The sequence below is a fragment of the Mustela putorius genome, unplaced genomic scaffold, assembly GCF_011764305.1.
Source record: "Mustela putorius furo isolate JIRA1106 unplaced genomic scaffold, ASM1176430v1.1 tig00000508_pilon_pilon_pilon, whole genome shotgun sequence".
Classification (NCBI taxonomy): domain Eukaryota; kingdom Metazoa; phylum Chordata; class Mammalia; order Carnivora; family Mustelidae; genus Mustela; species Mustela putorius.
The window spans coordinates 4,021,489-4,040,798 of record NW_025421402.1 but is presented as its reverse complement, the minus strand read 5'-3'; the positions used below and the strand labels follow the sequence as shown (position 1 = coordinate 4,040,798).

Genomic DNA, 19,310 nt, shown 5'->3' with positions numbered 1-19,310 from the left:
AGAAGGCTGCTTGCAGGCAGAGACGGCATACCCAGCTGCTTACCATGGCAAAACCAACATCTGCTTTCTTCAGAGCTGGCCCATCATTTGTGCCATCACCCGTGACAGCCACCACCTGTCGCTGTTCCCCAACGGTGCTATCGATGATGCCTGGGAAAACAGACACACCCCGTGAGTCCACATGCGCTGTCGCAGGCTGTGGGGCAAGCCCTCTGCTCCACCACGCAGGCCCTTTTTGGGTCTTTTTCCCTGGTCCCTGCCACCACCTCTTTTCCTTTTTTCTTTTTCTCTGTGGGTGACAAGCTCCCTTTAGAGCACGTTGAACGTGTAACCCCCTTCTGAGCACCGACAGATCTGTCAGCTCCCGAGAAGCTGTTACTGGTCTGCCTTGTTCTTCTGTTCAGGCATTGGAGAGTGAGAGGGAGGGAGGGAGGAGCACCTGGCTCAGCCTTCACCCTGGCAGCAGGCAGAGAAATGCATACACAGAAGTCCAGCTGCCAGCTGAAAACAACCACGGGAAGGGGTAAGACCAGGCCCCATGGGGGTGAGGTTGGCTGACCCCGCACCAGGCGGCCACTCAGGCAACTGGAGCGGATGGCGCTGTCCTGCTCTTTATCCCCCCCCTGGTGGTTGGGGGATAGCAGTGTCTCAGCCTCCTGCGCCAGTAAGCACAGCTCCTGCAAGAGGGGGAAGCCAAGGGTCCAGTGACAGCCAGCCCCAGGTCACAGGTATAATACAGTCAGAGGGCTGGAGGGGATCCAGAGAGATCCATGATCTAAGCAACTCCTATCACCTTACAGATGAGAAAACTGAAACCCAGAGAGGGGAAAGGCCTTGCAGGGTCCCAAAGCCAGCGGGTGAAGCCCGAACACCACTCCATCCCATCTCAGCCAAGGAGGGCCGTGTGCTCCCTGAGCAAGAGCAGGAAGCAACCCAAATGGAAGGAAGAGTCAAGCAGAAAATTACCCCTTCCAGGAGGCGGGCTTCTTCCAGCCACGGAGAGGACAGGAGAAAGCTTAGGGTGTCAGAGCTGGACACCACAGGTACACACATGCATGTGTGCACACATCTGCACACACATCCGTGAAACCTTCTCTAGGTGCCCTTCTCTGGAGTCCAGGCTGGAGCCATAGGAGTGTGAGTGTGTGAGTGTGTGTGTGTGTATGTGTGTGTTAAGCGTGTACCACCTCCCTTTCTACTCTGTTCTTTCCTCCTTTCTTCCCCTTGCTGGAGGCTCTACATTATCCCCCTAAGGCTGTCAATTGTTTCTCAGTGGCGCACTGGGCTCTGAGTCCGTCCTCGACAGGCAGCCTGGTGAGGGCCCCAAGGTGGCCAGTTTGTGCTGGAGAAAGCGCCAGGTGATTTGAAGACAGAGACCCGGGTGGGGGTTGAACCGTGCCACTTCCGCTCACCAGCGAGGCAATATGGGTAAGTTCTTTGTCTACTCAGCCTCAAACTTCCTCAGTGGCAAAAATGGGAGTAATTGAACCCGCTCTGACTAGTACACAGTACTATTGGCAAACAAGATATGATGTTCGAAGATCCCTTCTTTACATGTGTTCTATATAGATGTTTGCTGACCTGTCTGCTCCCTGCCCCACCATGAGCTGGAGAGCTCTCCTGATGCCTTCCTATTCAAGACACGAGACTTGCTTTCACCAGTGGTTCTCGTTGTGTACCTCGTTGCCCAGCCTGCCGCCACCTGCCCCAGGCACCTAGTTAAGAGCCAAGCTCACCTTTTACCAGTGTGTGCTTATCCGTGGGGGACGATCGCGCCAGGACTCGAAGTTTCGGCCAGATCTTGTCCAGCTTCTCTTGCTCTACCTGCCAACACCAGACCACACCAGGTCAGTCAAGCTCAGAGCAGCCATTCGGGAGAAGTTCACATCTCCCCACGCTCTGAGATTCCAGGAGAGCTAGCATTCCACAGCCCATGGCAGGTGTACCATCCTGGGCTCCAGGGGAGATGAGACAGCCAGCTCCGTCTCCCAGGGCAGACTCACTGATGGTGACCATCCAGGTCCTGCATGTCTTCATTTCCCTTCCAATTCCCTACTGGGGAGCCAGTCCCCTATTTCTTGGACCCTTGATAGGAGGTGGGCCAGAGCTGGCTGTTGGTTCAGGTAGCCAAAGTGCTTCTGAGGTCTTTGGTTTGGTTTCTAGGCAGACCAGGAAGCTCTGGTCTGCTCCACACCCAGACCACATCCTCTCGCAGACCCATGCCACCCACCACTAGTCACAAGGCGGTGACACAGGACGGTGAGGTGGAGGGGAATCAGTACGAAAGCATCCTATGACTGAACACAATCGGGAAAAAGTGAAAAGTTAGTGACACTGTCTCAAAAGAGAGCTTATGAAGGAAGATAATGAGAAGAAAGAAAACTCCCAGTTTTCCCACCTGAGCAGCCCTGGTAGAAGGAAAGTTCGCTCTGAATAGATTTTAGTTTAAAAACCACCTGCTGGTGGTCCAACTCCTCACAGCTCCCCCTACTAGCTACATGGGATTCTGCTCAAGTCATGAAGCCATTTAATAAAGGCAGTTAGATCTTAAACAAACAAACAAGAATGACAAAACCCAGCGGCTTTCTCCCGTGTCCCAGATGTGTGTCCCAGGAGGGTTACAACGAGAGCCCCCCCCCATCCCCCCACCCCGTCCCCCAACCAGGTGCCAAATGAGGCCCTGGGTTTTCCCAGCCGGGACCCACCTCTCCCTTCTCATTGCGGATGAGTCGGTTGAATTCCTTTCCTTCTAAGCACAAGAAGTCATCCCCAGGTGTCACAATGCCACATTTGGTGGCGATGGCCCGGGCTGTGTTGATGTTGTCACCTGTCACCATTCTGACAGTAATGCCAGCTCGCTTGCACTTGGCAATAGCTTCGGGTACCTGTGGAGAGTAAGGCAAGGGAGAGCAGGAGGTGGGAGCGGTGGCGCCTGCCCCTGTTGGGGGTCCCTTCACTGTGGACAGGAGAGAGGGACCCCGGGAGCAGTGCCACAAGGCACGGGCCACGTCTGGTCATTGCTATATTGTTTGGTGCCGCCTCACTTCCGTCCCTACCCAGGACACTACACTTGACCTTGTCTTCCTGTACCAGGAACTGAAGAGAAAATCTGTTTCAGGAGACAGGCATGGAAGTGGACTCTCCCTACAATCTAGACTCCTTGGCAGGGCGTCTGTCTCCTCTTTTGGGATTTGGCCATTGCCTTCCTTTCTGGCAGAAGTTTTCACCGTTCTCCACCGCCCTGGTGCATACTCCAGCCCGTCCATTCTTTGTAGTTTCCCATGCCTTGGGCCTTGACCAACTCAAAGTCCATCTGTCTGGACTTCTTATAAGCAGAGACTTTTTCAATGCCTTAGTGTTTAGAGTATGGTTCAGCTATCCTAAGGGCACTCTGCAAGAACGTCCTGACTGAGAGAAGGTGGCTGGAGGCAAAGCCGGTGCTGCAATTAACCCCGCCTCCTGACTGCTCTTAGGAACTGGATCACAAGCTCGGTAAAACCCACGCCTCTCACCCCTCGGATGGCATTCACCGTGAGAATGCCAGCATCTACCAACTCAGCACTCCACAGTTTTGGGAAGCAGGAGGCACAGAAACATCTATCTGGGTAAGTGAGAAGTTGTTGGGTAACTTGCCTGGGGTCACAGCTAGCAATGGAACGAGTCCCCCAGTTCCCGGGACTCTGGGGTGGCTTCCTAGTACGTCGCGCTTGCCTCGCTCCGGGGCCAGACGCTGGTAGAAGGCTTCCCATCATGTTTCCTTACCCTTTGGCCAAAGCCAAAGCCAAAGCCTCACCTCTGGGCGCACGGGGTCCTCAATGCCCACCACTGCGATACATGTGAGTTCAGTGAGGATTTCGCTCTCATTGTCCCACGTGGGCTCTCCGTCGTTGAAATCCCGGTAAGCTATGCAGATGGTTCGGAGGCCCTGTGATGCCATGGGCTCGATGACAGTGCGGACCATCTCGTCTCGGTCCTTATTCTTGAATGGCATCACTTCCCCTTTCTTGTCCAGGATCCGGTTACACCTAGGGAAGCACGCAGTCAGGAGGTGGCTCCCCCTTCCCACCCAGTATGCCTCTATGCTCACTTACAGACCTTCGGGTGACTCTGCTATACTCGTACAGACACTGTCCCAAGGCCAGAAATCTCTACCCATCATCCCACCGAGTCCCTCTGTGCAAGGTGGGGTGGTCTGGAGGCGGACACGGTCTACGTAAGCAGAGGGGGTGACTCTCTCATGTCGTCTATTCCTACTCATCTGTGAATGTGACACCGAGGGTCACTTGTGGATGGATCACGTGCTCTTTGAACTTCTCAAAGAGGGAGACACATTTTTAATTCCCAGTACTAGCATAGTACTAGAATGGTACTCGGTGCGGAGGGCGGGCTCCACAGGAACGGGTTGATCAAAAGAAGGTGGTGGAGCCAAAGAGAGGCACGGGTTAATCCAGCTACTGGCCCTGGGCCCACACAGGTCAGCCTTTAATGATCTGTGAACGGTCTAGCTGCTTGATCAAGTTATGCAACTTCTTGTAACGACAAGAGAGGACTTAGAATTGTGCATAAAGAAGCAGCAGGGTTTGAGGGGAAAGGACTCCAAATGGGAAAGAAGTTTCACTGTTTGATGGAAGTTTTACTATCAAATAGCATCTCATGCTACAGAGAAATCACTCACAGAAAGAGTCAATCAACACAGCACACATCATTGTCTTATTTTAAGAAAGTGCCACAGCCTCCCAGTCCTTCAGCACCCAGTGCCCTGAGCACCCAGCAACACCCTCCACCAGCCAAAAGATGATGATCGCTAATGATGGTGAACATTTTTTAGCAATAAAGTATTTCTAAAGTAAGGTATGTACTTGTTTTTTTATATAAGAGGCTATTGCACCCTTCATAGACTACAGTCTGTTATAACTATGTATGGTTATACAGTCTAGTGGAACTATGAGTTTTGTATGCTGGGAAACTGAAAAGACTCATTCACCTCGCTTCATCGCGGCAGTCTAGAACTGAACTCACGCCACATCCAAGGCGCACATCGAACCATCTAATCACAGTAACCCCGTGGGTGTTCCTCGGGTTTTACATGAGCAGATCAAAGCTTGGATTATCAAGGTCTGAATCCTGGCTGCCCCTACTAGCTTTACCCCCCAAGCAAGTTACTTCGCTTCCTGTACCTCTGCTTTCTCATCTATAAAACAGGAACAATAATAGCACCTACTGCTCTGGGTTGTAAAGATTATGCAGAAGGGGCCACCTGAGGCACTTGGAAACAAGCCTCGGCCTGAGTAAGTGCTCAGCTATTCGTGATGGTGTCACGATGGTCCAATGGCTCATGGACCATTCAGGTGGGCTCAGCATGGCACATGTCCCCCAGACCTTCTGGCAGGGAGGATCTGGAAAGGAAGGAGAAGCGGGGGAGGGGGGCTCACTTGCGCAAGATGATCTCAGAGGCACCCTTGCTGTACATGCGGTAGCCCCCGCTGGGCTTCTCGATGACCGTGCTCATGGACTTGCGCACAGAGTTGAAGGTGTACACCTTGTAGAGCTTCTCCTCAGGCACCTCGTTGCGTACCGCGTGGTAATCCTGCTTCAGGTCGGTGACAAATCCCAGCAGGGCACACTCAGTCTTGTTGCCCACCTGCCGCGGGAGACCTCCCTCCTTCTCCGGAGGCTGAGAGAGAAATTGGATATGCTGTTGATAACATGCCCCGACTACGGAGAGAGCTCAGGAAGGAGAGAACTCCCTGAAGAAATGTTCACGTATGTACCCGGAACCCACGCAGGGAGACAGCATCTGCCTTTTTTTCCAAGGGTAGGCAGACAGTAGTCAGTGGTGACTGTGGTCCCCAAGCCATCCCAGGCTTAGTGAAGTTCTAGTCTGCCTTGGGGCTGGTGCTGGCATCTCACCCTATGTGGGTCTCATTTGAACACCCTCTCTCAGTTTCCAGAAAGTATGTAATTTACCCCTGATACGTCCATCTCTCCTAGAGATACTGACATGATATGGTGACTGGCGGGCCTCTCAGAGACCTGGATTTCTACCTGCCTCCGGGTCCCCAACTCTACTCCATGGATCCATCCCTGGTCACCCCAAACGTGTTCACCGAGGAGTAGGAAGTGGAAACGTGGGGGTGGCAACTCAAGCAGAACAAACAAGGGACAATTCCTCTGTCCAGAGAAAATCAACAGTTCCCTCCAATTACCCACTCTAAGTGTCCAGGCAAAGGAAGAGCTTACCAGAATCTTGGAGGTATAGGCACTGTTGATAGAAATGCCATTGACAATAAGGTCCAGGACCTTGGGCACGAGGGCATCAGGGCTTGGGATCTGGTGGTAATGAGTGTCTCCAATGTAAGCCTGTACCACAGTCATGCGGTTCATGGTCAACGTGCCGGTCTTATCAGAGCAGATGGCTGTGGCATTGCCCATCGTCTCACAAGCATCCAGGTGCCGCACCAAGTTATTGTCTTTCATCATTTTCTACAAAGGAGATAAGAACAGACTTGAGGACGGACCGATAGAGCTCTGCCATATATAGGTCAAAGGCCATTTTTTATTCAATGTGTCTCCACGTCTCACGCTCTGGTCTGCGCAAAAATGCGGGAGACAATTTTTGTGAATCTTCTTCAGATTCTACTGGGTTATCTCACCCTGGATGCCACCGATCAATATGGTCCTTTTGTCTCTGAGCGGAGCCAGCGGCTTCTGCTCTCGTGAAGGGCCACCCGGGGGTTGTGCAGAGGGGATGGCCCACCTTTTCACCAGAGGCTACAGGGCACCCTCCCCTCCCATCTCTGTCCTACAGGAAGAGACAGCCCTGCTGCAGTCTCACCTTCACAGAATAGGCCAGTGAAATGGTGACAGCCAGGGGCAGCCCCTCCGGCACGGCCACCACGAGGACGGTGATGCCGATGATGAAGAACTTGACGAAGTACTGGATGTAGATGGGCGTGCACTCTGCCAGCCACGGTCTGCGGTGTATCACGAAGTTCTCGATCACAAAGTACAGGATCAGGATGAGAACCGTGATGGCAGACATGAGGAGACCTGTCCAGCAAACAAGCAGCCAGCATAAGGTGTAGCCTCGCTACTGAGGTTTAAATCCATTGTCTCTAAGGACACATGTCCACGTCCCTTACCCATTTTCGGTCACCTGTACGCTGTCGCGTAGGGGAAAGGATGCGGGTTTTGTCCTCCACAGACACCGGTTCTAGTCTCAGCATGACACCCACTTGACGCGTGGCTTTGGACTAGTCACAGTCTCTCTCCCGGCCCGTTTCCTCATTCGTAAATAAGGAGTAGGTCTAGTTTTCTAAAAGAGCATTTTATGATTCTATCTCAGACCTACCTTCTTTTGACAATTCATACTGTAGTGACTGCATCTGCCTATTTCCTAGGAGTTTAACAATTTGGGCTTCTCCCCCAGCAGCGGGGGAACGTCGGGTAATTCACCCGACTTGTCTACAGCGAGGACCGTATGGTGTTCCACGTCACCTACGTGGCTAACCTTGAGAACGGAGCTTCCTGACTTTTCTCTTACCATGGCGTAGACAGAAGATGACAATAATGTATATGTTTACACTGAGCAAATATTTCTATAATGATTACTATACAGGCCAGCGCACTTCAAGTGTACCAACTCATTGAATCCTCACAAAACCCCTGGGAGTTTAAGTTAGTATTATCATCCCCTTTCATGAGGAAATTGAGGCACAGAGTTTTTTTTTTTAAGAAGATCAAAAGACAATCATGATTTTTAAAACCAGTTCATCTTCTTTATTTATTTAGATCATGGTGAGTGCCGTCTTTCATCCCCAACACCTATTTCACCCATCCCTACACCCACCTCCCGAAAAAAGGGTTTCTCGGCAAGGGCACCCTAGCTGGGGGACCAACTATTCTGGTTTGCCTGAGACTGAGCAGCTGGGATGTGGGACTCTCAGTGGTAAAATCAAGAGAGTCCCCAGCAAGCCAGGACAAGCTGGCCGTCCAACAGACTGATATGAATGGGAGAATTTTTTCAATGTCAGAAAGCAGCTGGCTTAGGGGCTCCAACATTGCTGGGGGCTGCCTGGACACCCCGAAGGCTGAGGGGCTCAGAATCTGGGCACCCTGTGCGGATCTGTGGCTCAGTATCTGGGAAAAGTTTTGCTTCAGACCATAGTCTAGGGTGGGTCTTTGCTTTTCCTGAGAGCCTAATGATGCAACAGCATCCGAGCAAGGTTAGAGGTGATTATTTCAATAAAAGCGTATTCTTCTGAATTTTGCTTCAGCAGAGTCAGGGCTAAGGTGAGGCAAACAAGGTGCCTAGGGTCCAAAATTCAAAGAAGCACTCCCTCCCTGGGTGGTACAAAGCACTAGACTTGCCTCCCTTCCTAGGGGCCTGGCCTAGAACATTAACTGAAATAAGAGAGGGGACCAGTGGCCGGCCATCAGGGAGCCTGCACTCCCTAAAGAGCAAGCAGGGGTTCGTGGACCACAGGAGAGGTTAGTGGGATCTGTTTAATGTTTCAAACATGTGTGCCAGGCTCAGTAACTTGATTCTACACCTGCAATTCATGTCTTCCACGTACACTTGATACACAAGAGATTTCACGTGCTCGCCATCAGCTGGGGACTGGAACTGAATGACTACGTTAGACGAATGCTGTCCCAGCGAACTCTGTGATGTTTCCAATGTCCTCCCTTTGCACTGTCCAATACGGTAGCCGCTAGCAGTGTGTGATTATCAACCAACCGATACAAGGCTGATGTAATGGAGGCACTGAATGTTAACTTGGATTTAACTGTAATTCATTTAAGGGGCAACAAACAGCCACACGTGGTTAGTGGCTATGGCAGTGCCCTGCAGAGATTCTTGCCACTCAAAGTGCAGATAGCAGAGCAGTGGCATTGACATCACCTGGGGGCCTGTCAGAAATGCAGAATCCTGGCCCTGCCTGGGACCTCCTGAATCAGGATCTGTGCTTTAACAATATCCCAGGTGAGCTGTCCATGCAGATGTACAGGACTAGACTGACTGTGGTCCACAGAGGGGCGGGGTCCGGAGCACATGAAACAGAGGGGCAGGGTCAGGAGCACATGAGACAGTGGGTTGGGGTCAGGAGTACCCGAAACGGTGGGTCGGGGTCAGGAGCACATGAGGCAGTGGTTCCGGGTCAGGAGCACATGAGACAGAGGGGCGGGGTCAGGAGCACATGAGACAGTGGGTTGGGGTCAGAAGCACACAAGACAGTGGTATAAGGTGGTCCCATGAGAGGTGTGTCCACAGAAGGGGCACTCTTCCTTTTGTTTCTTCCTCCAACCCCTGCCCCAGCCCCCAACAGAAGGTAGAGAGAGAATATAGAGGCAGGGGCTGGAGAAGCCACTTCCTCTCACGATAGGTCAGAGTGCCCCTAGTGATGCCCTCCTCTGCAAAAAGCCTCTGGAAATCACAGTCTTCCCGCTTCCTCTAGTCCTTGTTCTGCGTTCATCATCGCACTTTGCCAGGCCAGGTGCTAGCCCTCCACTAGGCATCGCCGCTGGCAAACAGGAGCCTTCTCTCTCCTGAAGGATTTACAAGCCAATACATGAAACAGGTGCATGGTCGGCTAGGTCTCCTTCTTGCTAAAGTAAATGTCCCCTGTCAGACAGAAGTCCTTTACCTCCCTTCTGGTGGGAGGCAAGAGACCACGCGGGGTCTTTAACCCTCGCCCCTCACACACAGGCACACACTTCTCTCTAGAGGGCAGAGAGAGAGGCGCAGCCACCCTGTGCTGCATGAGCCCCTGGGAAGGGTCAGCTTCCTTCTGCCAGCCTGGCTGGGACAGAAGGTGGACAGCCGCAGTGGCGAGGATCCGCAGTGGCCCCAGTAATGAGAAAATTCTGCCTTACTCACCGGCTTTCCCGATCTGAACAGCCAAGCGCGTCAGCTTGCCCTGCAGCACCGACTTCTCCTTTTTGGGCAGCTTGGTCACCTTTTTCTCCTTTTCCTCATTGTCAATCCCCTCCTGGCTGTTGAGTGGCTGGATTTCGAGGGCCACTCCGTCCTGAGTCTTTGCTAGGGTGTGCACACAAACAGGACAGGTGAGTGCACGAGCTGGCAGGACCGAGGAGCGAGCGCATGGGAACCAAAACTCCTGTCTCCTTCCCGGAAGTCACCTGGACCCCCAGCATCAGCTCTGGCCGCTCTCACCCCATGCCAGGCAAGGGACATGACTTCCACCCTCTGCTACGGCCTTTAGAATGATATTCTGACAACGGGAAAAGAAACGGGAGTGCTTTGAGGGTATGGATTTCCTCTTCGGTGGCAGCTTCCTGGCACCACCTCAGAGCCCCAAGCCAGGTTTATTCCAGCAAGAGGATTAGTCATGCCACTAAGTGCTCTTACCAACAACCATCCTTCCTGGAATTCAGCGCTTAAAATAGTGAATCTTTAGTGCAGAAAGGGGCTGACAGGGAAGGCTGGCAGATTTTTCCAGAGCATAAGGGTCCCAGTCTGCTCTGCTAAAAGGTTCATCTCTTTCTCCTTTTAGACCATCAGGGAAGAAACACAGACCCCCCAAACAGGGTATTTTCCAGTTCCTTCTTATATCAGTTGAATCACTGGGGAAGGAAATGTCCCTTCTCCCCTGTCTGACAAAGGTGGGGATATACAAAGCGGGGAGGGTTAAGTCTTTTGGGGGAGAGGGAAGAAGCTGGTAGGAGGGACCCTCTGGAATGAGAGGGATAAAGACAGACATATAAATCCATTTTGCTTTCCAAAGAAGAGTTAAAGAGACCTAAAATTAAAGAATTATTTCTGTGAGGCCCTGCTTCTCCAATGTGATGACTTTATTCCTAAAGACTACTATGACGTGGGTACAAAGGAAAAAAAAAAAATCTCCAGTAGCTGTCTCAAGAGAGCCTTTCTGGCCGGTTCCCACCCTCCCCCTCCGGCTTCACCCCTGCATAGCTCGGCTCTTTTGCTTACGATGCCCTTCCTGAGATAGTGTCTCTGTTGTCAGACTCCACAAACAAGACAGAGACGGGATGTAAACACAGCCACCAAAAAAGAAACACACACCAGATCGGGAGAAGAAGACAGACGGCGAGAACAAAGAAGGAGGTGGGGAGAGGTACAGAGAACGGGCTCTGTCCAAGCACCCCAAGAAGACTAGCAGAGAAGGATCCAGGCCAGAAGAGGACACCGATGAGGAAGCTAGCAAGAGGAGGGTGCAGGGACTGTCCACCCCAACTCCCTCTACTGTCGGGACTCTGAAGTCTTCCAGCCCAGAAACGGATGACCATGACCATGCCCGTGGGTGTTTAAATCCGGCCTAGGGCGGTGAAGTGGGGAGTTCAGCGGGCCCGGGGAAGAGCAGATCCTTCCCACCTGCTCCTCAAGAGAAACCTTGACAGGAGGGTCCGTGAGACAACAGCAGGGGGTGCTGTTGTCACATCATAGATGGGGACCCGGACCTGGTGACCACCCCTAAAATCTCTGCACCTTCCTCAGGATGAGGCATCAGGCCCCGGCAGCAGATAACAGATTTATGGAGAGGGAAAGGGAGAAGGCAGATGGCCTGGAAAGGTCTGGTTTTAGTGTGGGCAGGTAAACATGGTAAATGAGTGGGTGGAGAGGTTACCTTTGTTGCGATTTTCAGGGACTCCTTGTTTTTTACCTGTTTGAACAAGAAAGAGAAAAGTGGGGTGGAGACCCAAGGTGACTATTAAGAGATCAGGTATATGATCTGCTGGTCCCGCTCCGAGCCCAAAAGGGCCACCGCAGAAAGGGGTGGAGTGGCGGGGCAGGGAAATGGAAAGGAAGTTCATGTCTCTGCTCACATCCATGCCTCCTCGGGGCGCGCAGGACCACCGGGATGCGGACCAGACCTCTCACAAAGGTGAGCGCACACCTGCGCCGGGGCCGCTAGGAGGCTGCTCCCAGCTCGAGTCCCATCACTCACAGAAATGGGGTAGGGGTTAGAAAGTGAGAGGTTGGAACCGGTTCTGCCTGATGGCAGAGGTGTATCTCTGTGTCCGTTCGCCAGCACCAGGCCGGCTTCCTCCTTATGCATCAGCAGCTGGCCTACAGTCTAGTTCCCGACGGAACGGGTTTTGCTTCCTTCTGATATACTGCCCTCCACGGAACAGCCCAGATGGTCCTCTGGCCAAGTGACAGAAATCCTTCTCTTCTCCAAGGAAAGAAGGAATGCTGAGGGAAAGGTCGATCGTCTTTAGTATCTTTTTCTTGTTTACCTTCCTTCCTTGTTTGTCTTTCCTTTAGGAGCAAGTGAATGGCAAAGATGGGACTAACTTTGGGGGTAGACGTTACCTCTCTCCCACTGTGAGCCCAGGCTTTCAGCAGCCTTCCTGCAGCCTGGACGGTTCGCTCACTGCCTCACATTTGAGGGAGGAAGGGGCAAGCATTGGGGGACTACGCAGAGGCCTGCTGGGGTCACAGCACCTAGCCGGCTCATTTGGGGCAAGCTTTACATCTCTCGCCTTTACAACCCACGAACAGACACACAGGAGTTGAGGTTCAAAGGCGACCTGATTTGGTTTTCATCAGAGCACCCTGGGGAGCCAGGCTCGACATCTTTATCTCCGCAAGAAGTCTGGATATCTGCATTCTTCATCCAGCAAATTCTTCCCACCAGACATCCCATGCACGCCTGGTCCCTTGCTTCCTAGTCTGGCCATGGGGATGGGAGGGTTCACAATCTCATCCCACATGACCTTACCTTTTTTCTTCTTCTCCTCCTCTTCTCCCTCACTGGCTCCCAAAAGGGTAAAGATGATTCCAGTCTGGGAGTTGATACCCACAGCAGTTACTACCATCCGGCCAGAACCTTCCATGACATGGGTTCCTATATGAGAATGGAGAAGATAGAAGGAGGGTTGTTTCTTATACCTAGCCATGCTTCGGTGTGGAATACAAACTTAGAAAAAAACAGTCCCTCTTCCTTCTTCCCCCATGGATAATGATATACCCAGCAGATAGCAGGAAAAGGTCAAGAGCTGGGCCCATTTAAAATAGACCAAACAAATTGGGAGGTAAGAAGAAAAATGTGTCTAGCTGCTTTAGAGCAAGGCTCTTTCCCTCTTTCCCCAACCACTAACCAGCAGAGCCCTATCAAGGCCCCTATAACACTCACTTCACAGAGAACTTCTTTTCCATTGACTGATAGCCTGTATTCAACCCACTAATATGTTCCTGCTCCAAATGAACCCAGGGGAAAGAGATGGGGCAGGGCCAGAACAGAGGGCAAGGCCTGGAGCAACCAGAAGCCATACCTGACAGCAGCATTGGGTCTCTTTCCAGGGACTTCTTGACATGGTCTGATTCCCCAGTCAGAGAGCTCTCGTCAATCTTGAGATCATTCCCCTGGATCAGGATCCCATCTGCAGGCAGCAGGTCGCCTAGTGTGCAGAGGGGAAGGGGCGACAGGGAAAGGGGACGGAAGAGCTTGTCAGAGGGTGGGAACCATCCAACCCTGTCTTAGGTCTGCTCCCACAGGCCCTACCTATAGGACAATGGCCCAGACAGCACTGGGAAAGCCTGTGGCAGGCTTCATCTGAAAGACGGCTTCATCTCTCACCACCTGAGATAAGACTCCTTAGAAATTCAAAGAGTTGACATTCTTTGGGGAGACTTTTTTCTTTCTTTGAGTCCTTCTCAACAACCTCCTTCGACTAACCCAGAAGCTAATGCTGCTTGGGGTTTTATCTTTCTAGGTCCTCAGTGATTCCCAGCCCCCTGTGCCAAAGGACCCAGCGCTCAGGTGGGGAGGACGACATAGGTTCGAGAAGCATGAGCTCTCACCGTATTTGATTTGGGCGATGTCACCCACCACGATCTCGGCCACAGGCAGCTGGATGATGTGGCCATTTCGGATCACAGAGAACTTCTGCTCCTTTTCGATGCGGCTCTGCAGCCCCCGGAATTGCTTCTCCTTGCTCCAATCATTGAAGGCCGTCACCAGCACCACGATGATCACGGAGAACAGGATGGCTGCGCCCTCAATCCAGCCAGCTTCCGCCTCTCCTTCATCTTCTGGGCTACTGACAGGCAGACCACACTCTGGCCCAGGGAAAGGACAGAACTTTAGGGTCATCGGGGGGCACTGGTGAACACTAAAAATGGGAGGAGTGCTTCCACAACCCTCCAGAATGGAAAGTCAGGGAAAGAGAATAATTAGAAAACACAACCCTTGGGCAGGTGATCTATCCTCCGAGGACACTGAAGGACAGCAGGGCGGGGCGTCATGTATGTCAACACCAATATAAGCATTTATGTTAACCCAAAAGAAGTTAACGAGTAAGTAGCACAAAGCACATCAGTACAAATTACTGGCCAGCATATGCATAGAACTCACGATTCCCAACAAGGCCAGGCCCCTGCTCCAGGCTCTAGGTCACTGCTATTTCCCATAATGCCAGATAATTGGTGGGGAGCACTTTGAGAAGCAGGTTTTGGTGGTTGGGTGAGGGTAGAAGTATTCTGCATAAGGATTTGGTAGGAGAAGGGGAAGAAGACTCTGGAATCAGGATGGGTTGAGGAATGGCTGACCAGCTACTCGTTGGTTTTCTTTGGAGGACCCACTCTGGAAAGAAGGGTCAACTTTTAAGCTACACGTGTCAATCATGAATACTAGTGCTTTTTTGGTGGGGGTGGAAAGAACACGGATCAGAGTCACACCAGGTTGTTCTAGACACTCACGTTCATTTTCTTCCCCAGGGGGGCGATAGAAGGACAGGACGAGGGAGATGATGGCTGCGATCTCCAGGATGATGAGTGTGACATCTTGAAGGGCTTCCCACACCAGTTCTAAGAAGGTCTTGGCCTTTTTGGGGGGGATGAAATTCTGTCCAAACACTTGCTTACGTTTTTCCAGATCCGTAGGGTTCCCAGATAGACCTGAAATGGGAGATATGAGTGGGAGGAACAGGTAAGAAAAACAAGGGGGAAGAAATGAATGATGGGAGAAGGAGGTCCAAAGCTTCTTGAAATAAAGACCTGCCTGCTTCCTGTTCTGCCCAGGTAGGAGATCCAGTTAGGGTGACCAGTCCCCCTCCCCCCCCACCTAGTTTGCCCAGGACGCAGAGAGCTGTGAAACCTTCAGTCTCAAAATGGGCAAACTGGGACAAGATGGTCCTTCACTGCTCTTAGTGTCCAGGGTGAGCTCCCCGGGATCTGGAACCTCACCTCCTCTCACCAGTAGGTTGCAAGTTCCAGCTCTAAGAACACAAACATTCAAATGGTTCCTGGCGCTGACAGAACTTTTCTCTCACATTAAACATGTATCTGCTGTTGCTGATTTCAAAACTGAATTAGCTTCCATCCACTGGCGCACACACAAAGGCCCGAAAGAAGCAGCTCTCTGCTCAAGGTCACGCTTGGAGGCTGGCAGACAGGGCCCAACCAGCTGTCCTGATTCCAAGTTCCAGGGGCTTCCAGAGATCAATGGGAGGGGCTTTTAGCCTCCTACTCTGGGTGCCCAGGTGCAGTGTCCATTCCCTCCTTGTCAGTCCCCCACCCACACACAGACACAGACACCTAGCACTAAGAGGTACTATCACTCTGTTAAGTACTGTGTACTTAGTACTACTGAGACTAAGTTAGGCATTAACAGGACCACTGTTACTCATGTTGAATAAAAAAAGAACAAAAAGGTGAAACCATGAAGTCAGACAGTACACAGTGCTCGGTTACCCGTGTCTCCCCATGACCACACACGTCCTATGTGAGCACACTTGCCGGGTCCAGGCACATGCCCAGAGAGGGGAAGAACAGGCAGACTTGTTTCCTGGGCCTTCTTTATTTCAGGCCTTATATTTGGGCCCCTCTGCTGGGCTGTCAGGGAAGGAGGGAAATCCTAAGACTTCAATTAAAGTTGTTTACACACAGCAGCAAGTAAGGCAGGGTTTTCACACGTGAAGTTGTTGGCGGCCCTGTTCATGGGTTCCCATGCATAGGCGGGGGGGAGGAGAGGTTGACCTTTGTCTTGGAAAAAAGTCATTGCAGAGGAGAGTTAGAATCAGAGGACAGGGGCACTCCAGCAAGCATCACAGCACACGAGGGAAAGCAAGGAGAACGGGGAGCTACTGAGGCCGAGGACGTCCTCACACTGGGGTCCGTGCGAGGCGCTATTACCCTGGCACGGACTGGGGCATGGCGTGTGGGCAAACCTCTACTCCCCCTCTCCACTCCATAGGAACCAAGAGTGGTACCTTACATGGTGAGAGGAGAGATCTGGGCCAGACCTAAGGAAGACATTTGGACAGAAAAAGTCTTCGAAAAATGGGAAAATAGGTCCCTAAGGGGGTGTTGCTTGCAGCGCCTGAGATGGCTTCCCTTTCTCTACCCAAAAACCAAAACCAACAGGAGAGGTCCTCGAGACCCTCAGCTGTCCGGGAGGATGGACGCAGGACTCTCCGTGGAGGGGAAGTGTCAGGGGATGGACGGGCATCTGCACTTGTGCAGTCGGGGAAGGGAGGTCCCTCTGGGCGGCCAGTGCTTCAGAGAGGGAAAACAGGGAGCAGGGCAGATGTTCTTATCTGGGCCCTCCTGCCTTCTGGTACCCAGATGCACCACACTAGCCTCCAGCTGAACAGGGCTGAGTGGCACAGCCAAGCTCCACAGGGGAGGGAGTTTGGCCAAAGCACTGGAAGCAAACTGGGCTGCTTCCCAGAGGCTCCCTGTGTCCACTGCTCTGGGAAGTCAGGTTCCCAGTGGGAAGGGAAAGCAAGGGCCTGGGAAAGGAGTGTTTCTGGGCAGGGCCTCTTGACCCCCAGGCAGGCAGAGGCTGAGCAGCCAGGGGGTCCTGGCTGGCTCCTTCTCCCCAAGGACCTGAGAGCCCAGGGCTCTGCCAGTTTGGGGCTGCTGTACTGGAGGCCAGGTTGGCCTGAGGGAAAGGAATTCTGATCCTTTGTTCATCTCCCTGGGAAGCCACGAGGAGATGCCATTCCTCCCCTAATGAAGTGAGAGCAAAGCACACAGCAGGTATTAGAGATCATCTCAAGGTACATCGGAAGGGCCCAGCAGAGGCCAAAACAAGAGCAGTGACCACAAAGATCGGACTGAAAGCCCCCATCTCAGGTCATCCCGCCCTCTCTGGTCTCAGATTAATACCCATGGCCACCCTTGCCTCCTCGCTCTCTCCTCACTCTATCCATGAAGCCAGCACGTCCTGGCAGTAATACCAAAGGTCCTCTCACGTCTCACATTCCACTGACCATCCTGGTCTGGGCTGTCACTGCCTCTCGCCTGGGTGATGACAGCCGTCCTCTAAACAGTAACCTTGCTCTCACCCTAGCTGTCCTGTGCCCAGTCCTCCCAACAGAGCAGCCAGAATGATCTTCTTCAAACCCACCCCGGCCACTCGCCGACCCAGAATCCTCTGCTGGCTTTTACTGGGACTGAAACTGGGCTCCGAAGCCGTTATGATGCTCTGTAAGGCCCCTAAAGAACCCCTGGCTTCCCGCCCTTTAACTCCTACTGTCTGCTCCTGGTTTGCTGAGCTCCAGCCTGGCGAGCCTTCCTGCCGTTCCCTGAGTGCGTTAGACAAGCTTCTATTTCGGGGCCTAGCACGAGCTCTCTCCTTGGCTCAGTGGGCTCCTCACGGGCTAGGTAGGGCTCATTCTCTTATATCTTTGGGGTCTCTGAGCACATGTCCCCTTCTCAGTGAGGCCGACCCTGACCATCCTATTTAATATTGTGGCTTCTCTGCTCCAGGACTCCATGCCCCTGTCCTATGTCAGTGTTCTCCTCCACAGGTCTTCTCCCTGAGACAGCCTATGACGCATTCCCTTAGGAGGTCTGTCTGTCGCCCTCCACAAGGGCAGGACTTTCGTCTTTGTCCCTTAGGTCTATAGCAGTGTCTGGCACATGGCACGCATACCAATGTGCTGAATGAACTGAACGGATGAGTAATAAATCAGGCTGCTAACATCTAAGTGATTACTATGTGCCAGATGCTTCAGCGGGCACGCTTGTATCTTCTCATCCAAGCACCGCAAACCCCTAGGTGGCAGTTACTATGAACCCCATTTTACGCTGGAGTGGACTAAGGCCTGGGGAGGTTATGTAAGCCGTCGGCAGAGGTGATACCACACCCTGGGCCGCAGCTGGATGCCAGGCCCAACACCGAAGGGGCCTGGGGGTGGGGAGCAGCTACACTGAGGCTGCACTGTGGGTGACTGACTGGTCCCCTGGTGTGCCTGGGACCTCCTGGGCACTGTCACTCAGGCTCCTTCCCCGCTCCCCCCTAACAGAAACTGTAGCCCCCCTCAGTCTCAGGATGACAGGATGGTCAGTCACCCCACTTCCTTCGGGGCAGAGCAGCCCACGTGCTGCTCCCATCTGCGCCTCGAAGCCAGTCAGCCCTGTTCCCACTGTTCGCGCCTGCGCTGAATTAGTCCTGCCTTCTTCCTGTCCTCAGAGCTGGTGATGCCAGGCCCGTTAGAGGCCAGCCTATGGATCTGGTACTCAATCAAAGGTCCATGATGGCCCTTTCGGACCCAAGCAAACCAAATGAGCCTCATTAAGGACAGCAACAAAAGACCAGGACTGGCTCCTGCCTAGATGCTCTGAGTCACACGCTTACTGCCTTTTTGCCCTTTTCTCTCCTCTGTCTGCTCCACCTTAAGCGACCCTCAGCTGTAGTGGTGGCTACCTTAAGTCGGCAAGTGGCTGTCCCAGTTCCCAGCGTGCCCTGGGCAGGGAGGGGTGGGTAGGGGCTGGAGCCTCACAGCCTTGGGAATCCTCTCTCTGGACCTGTGGCGGGGCACGGGAAAGCCATGCCGGACTGGGAGCTCAGCCAATCCCCAATTTTGGGCTTTCCATTCCATTCTTCCTGCCCCCAGAGGCTCTCAGGCCCTGCTCTCAGCAGCTGTAATTTCACAGAAATACTCGGCCAACCAAGGAGAGGGTATGAGTCCCCGATCTTTGCAGTTGCTTCTAAAATACTCGCACAGCTTCCTGGAGAGGGGAAGGAACACTTGGCAGGGAGAGAACGCTAGAAACGCAGGAAAAGGATTTCCCTTAGAAATACATTAAAAAAATAAAAATGAGAGGAATCTTTGTCCCCAAGAACATGAGCGAGAAAGCCCCACCCAAAGCAGGAGTACTTTTGGCCGTAAGAACCAGACTGAACACATGAGCCGGGAGAGGCGACAAGAATGTCAGGCTGTGAGGTCATCACCCCACCCCATGCTGGGGAGTTACTCGGCCTCTGCCAGCAGGCAGCGGTGGAAAATCTGCGTCTGCTGTGAGCCTGTGCAGGGAATCAGCGCTTGGGAGGAGAGGCTGCAAGCCCAGCCCTCAGTGGCCTGGGTCCAGCAGG

The 19,310-nt window shown here is 52.8% G+C and overlaps 1 protein-coding gene across 7 annotated transcripts in view; it reads right to left on the bottom strand.

Annotated features, from left to right (window-relative positions):
- Positions 1–19,310, bottom strand: part of ATP2B4 (ATPase plasma membrane Ca2+ transporting 4) — a 94,143-nt gene that overhangs the window by 23,378 nt on the left and 51,455 nt on the right. For 4 of the 7 annotated variants that reach the window (XM_013058162.2, XM_004756359.3, XM_004756357.3 and 1 more), the window contains exons 3-15: positions 14,687–14,884; positions 13,790–14,047; positions 13,261–13,386; positions 12,708–12,833; positions 11,610–11,645; positions 9,881–10,042; positions 6,836–7,050; positions 6,241–6,483; positions 5,433–5,674; positions 3,794–4,025; positions 2,706–2,885; positions 1,737–1,824; positions 44–150 (exon numbers count right to left, since the gene is read on the bottom strand). In XM_013058162.2, coding sequence (XP_012913616.1) covers positions 44–150; positions 1,737–1,824; positions 2,706–2,885; positions 3,794–4,025; positions 5,433–5,674; positions 6,241–6,483; positions 6,836–7,050; positions 9,881–10,042; positions 11,610–11,645; positions 12,708–12,833; positions 13,261–13,386; positions 13,790–14,047; positions 14,687–14,884 — 2,213 coding nt within the window. Of the gene's footprint in view, positions 1–43; positions 151–1,736; positions 1,825–2,701; positions 2,886–3,793; positions 4,026–5,432; positions 5,675–6,240; positions 6,484–6,835; positions 7,051–9,880; positions 10,043–11,609; positions 11,646–12,707; positions 12,834–13,260; positions 13,387–13,789; positions 14,048–14,686; positions 14,885–19,310 lie in introns of all 7 variants that reach the window. The other 3 variants (XM_045081033.1, XM_004756358.3, XM_045081032.1) reach the window with 2 other exon arrangements.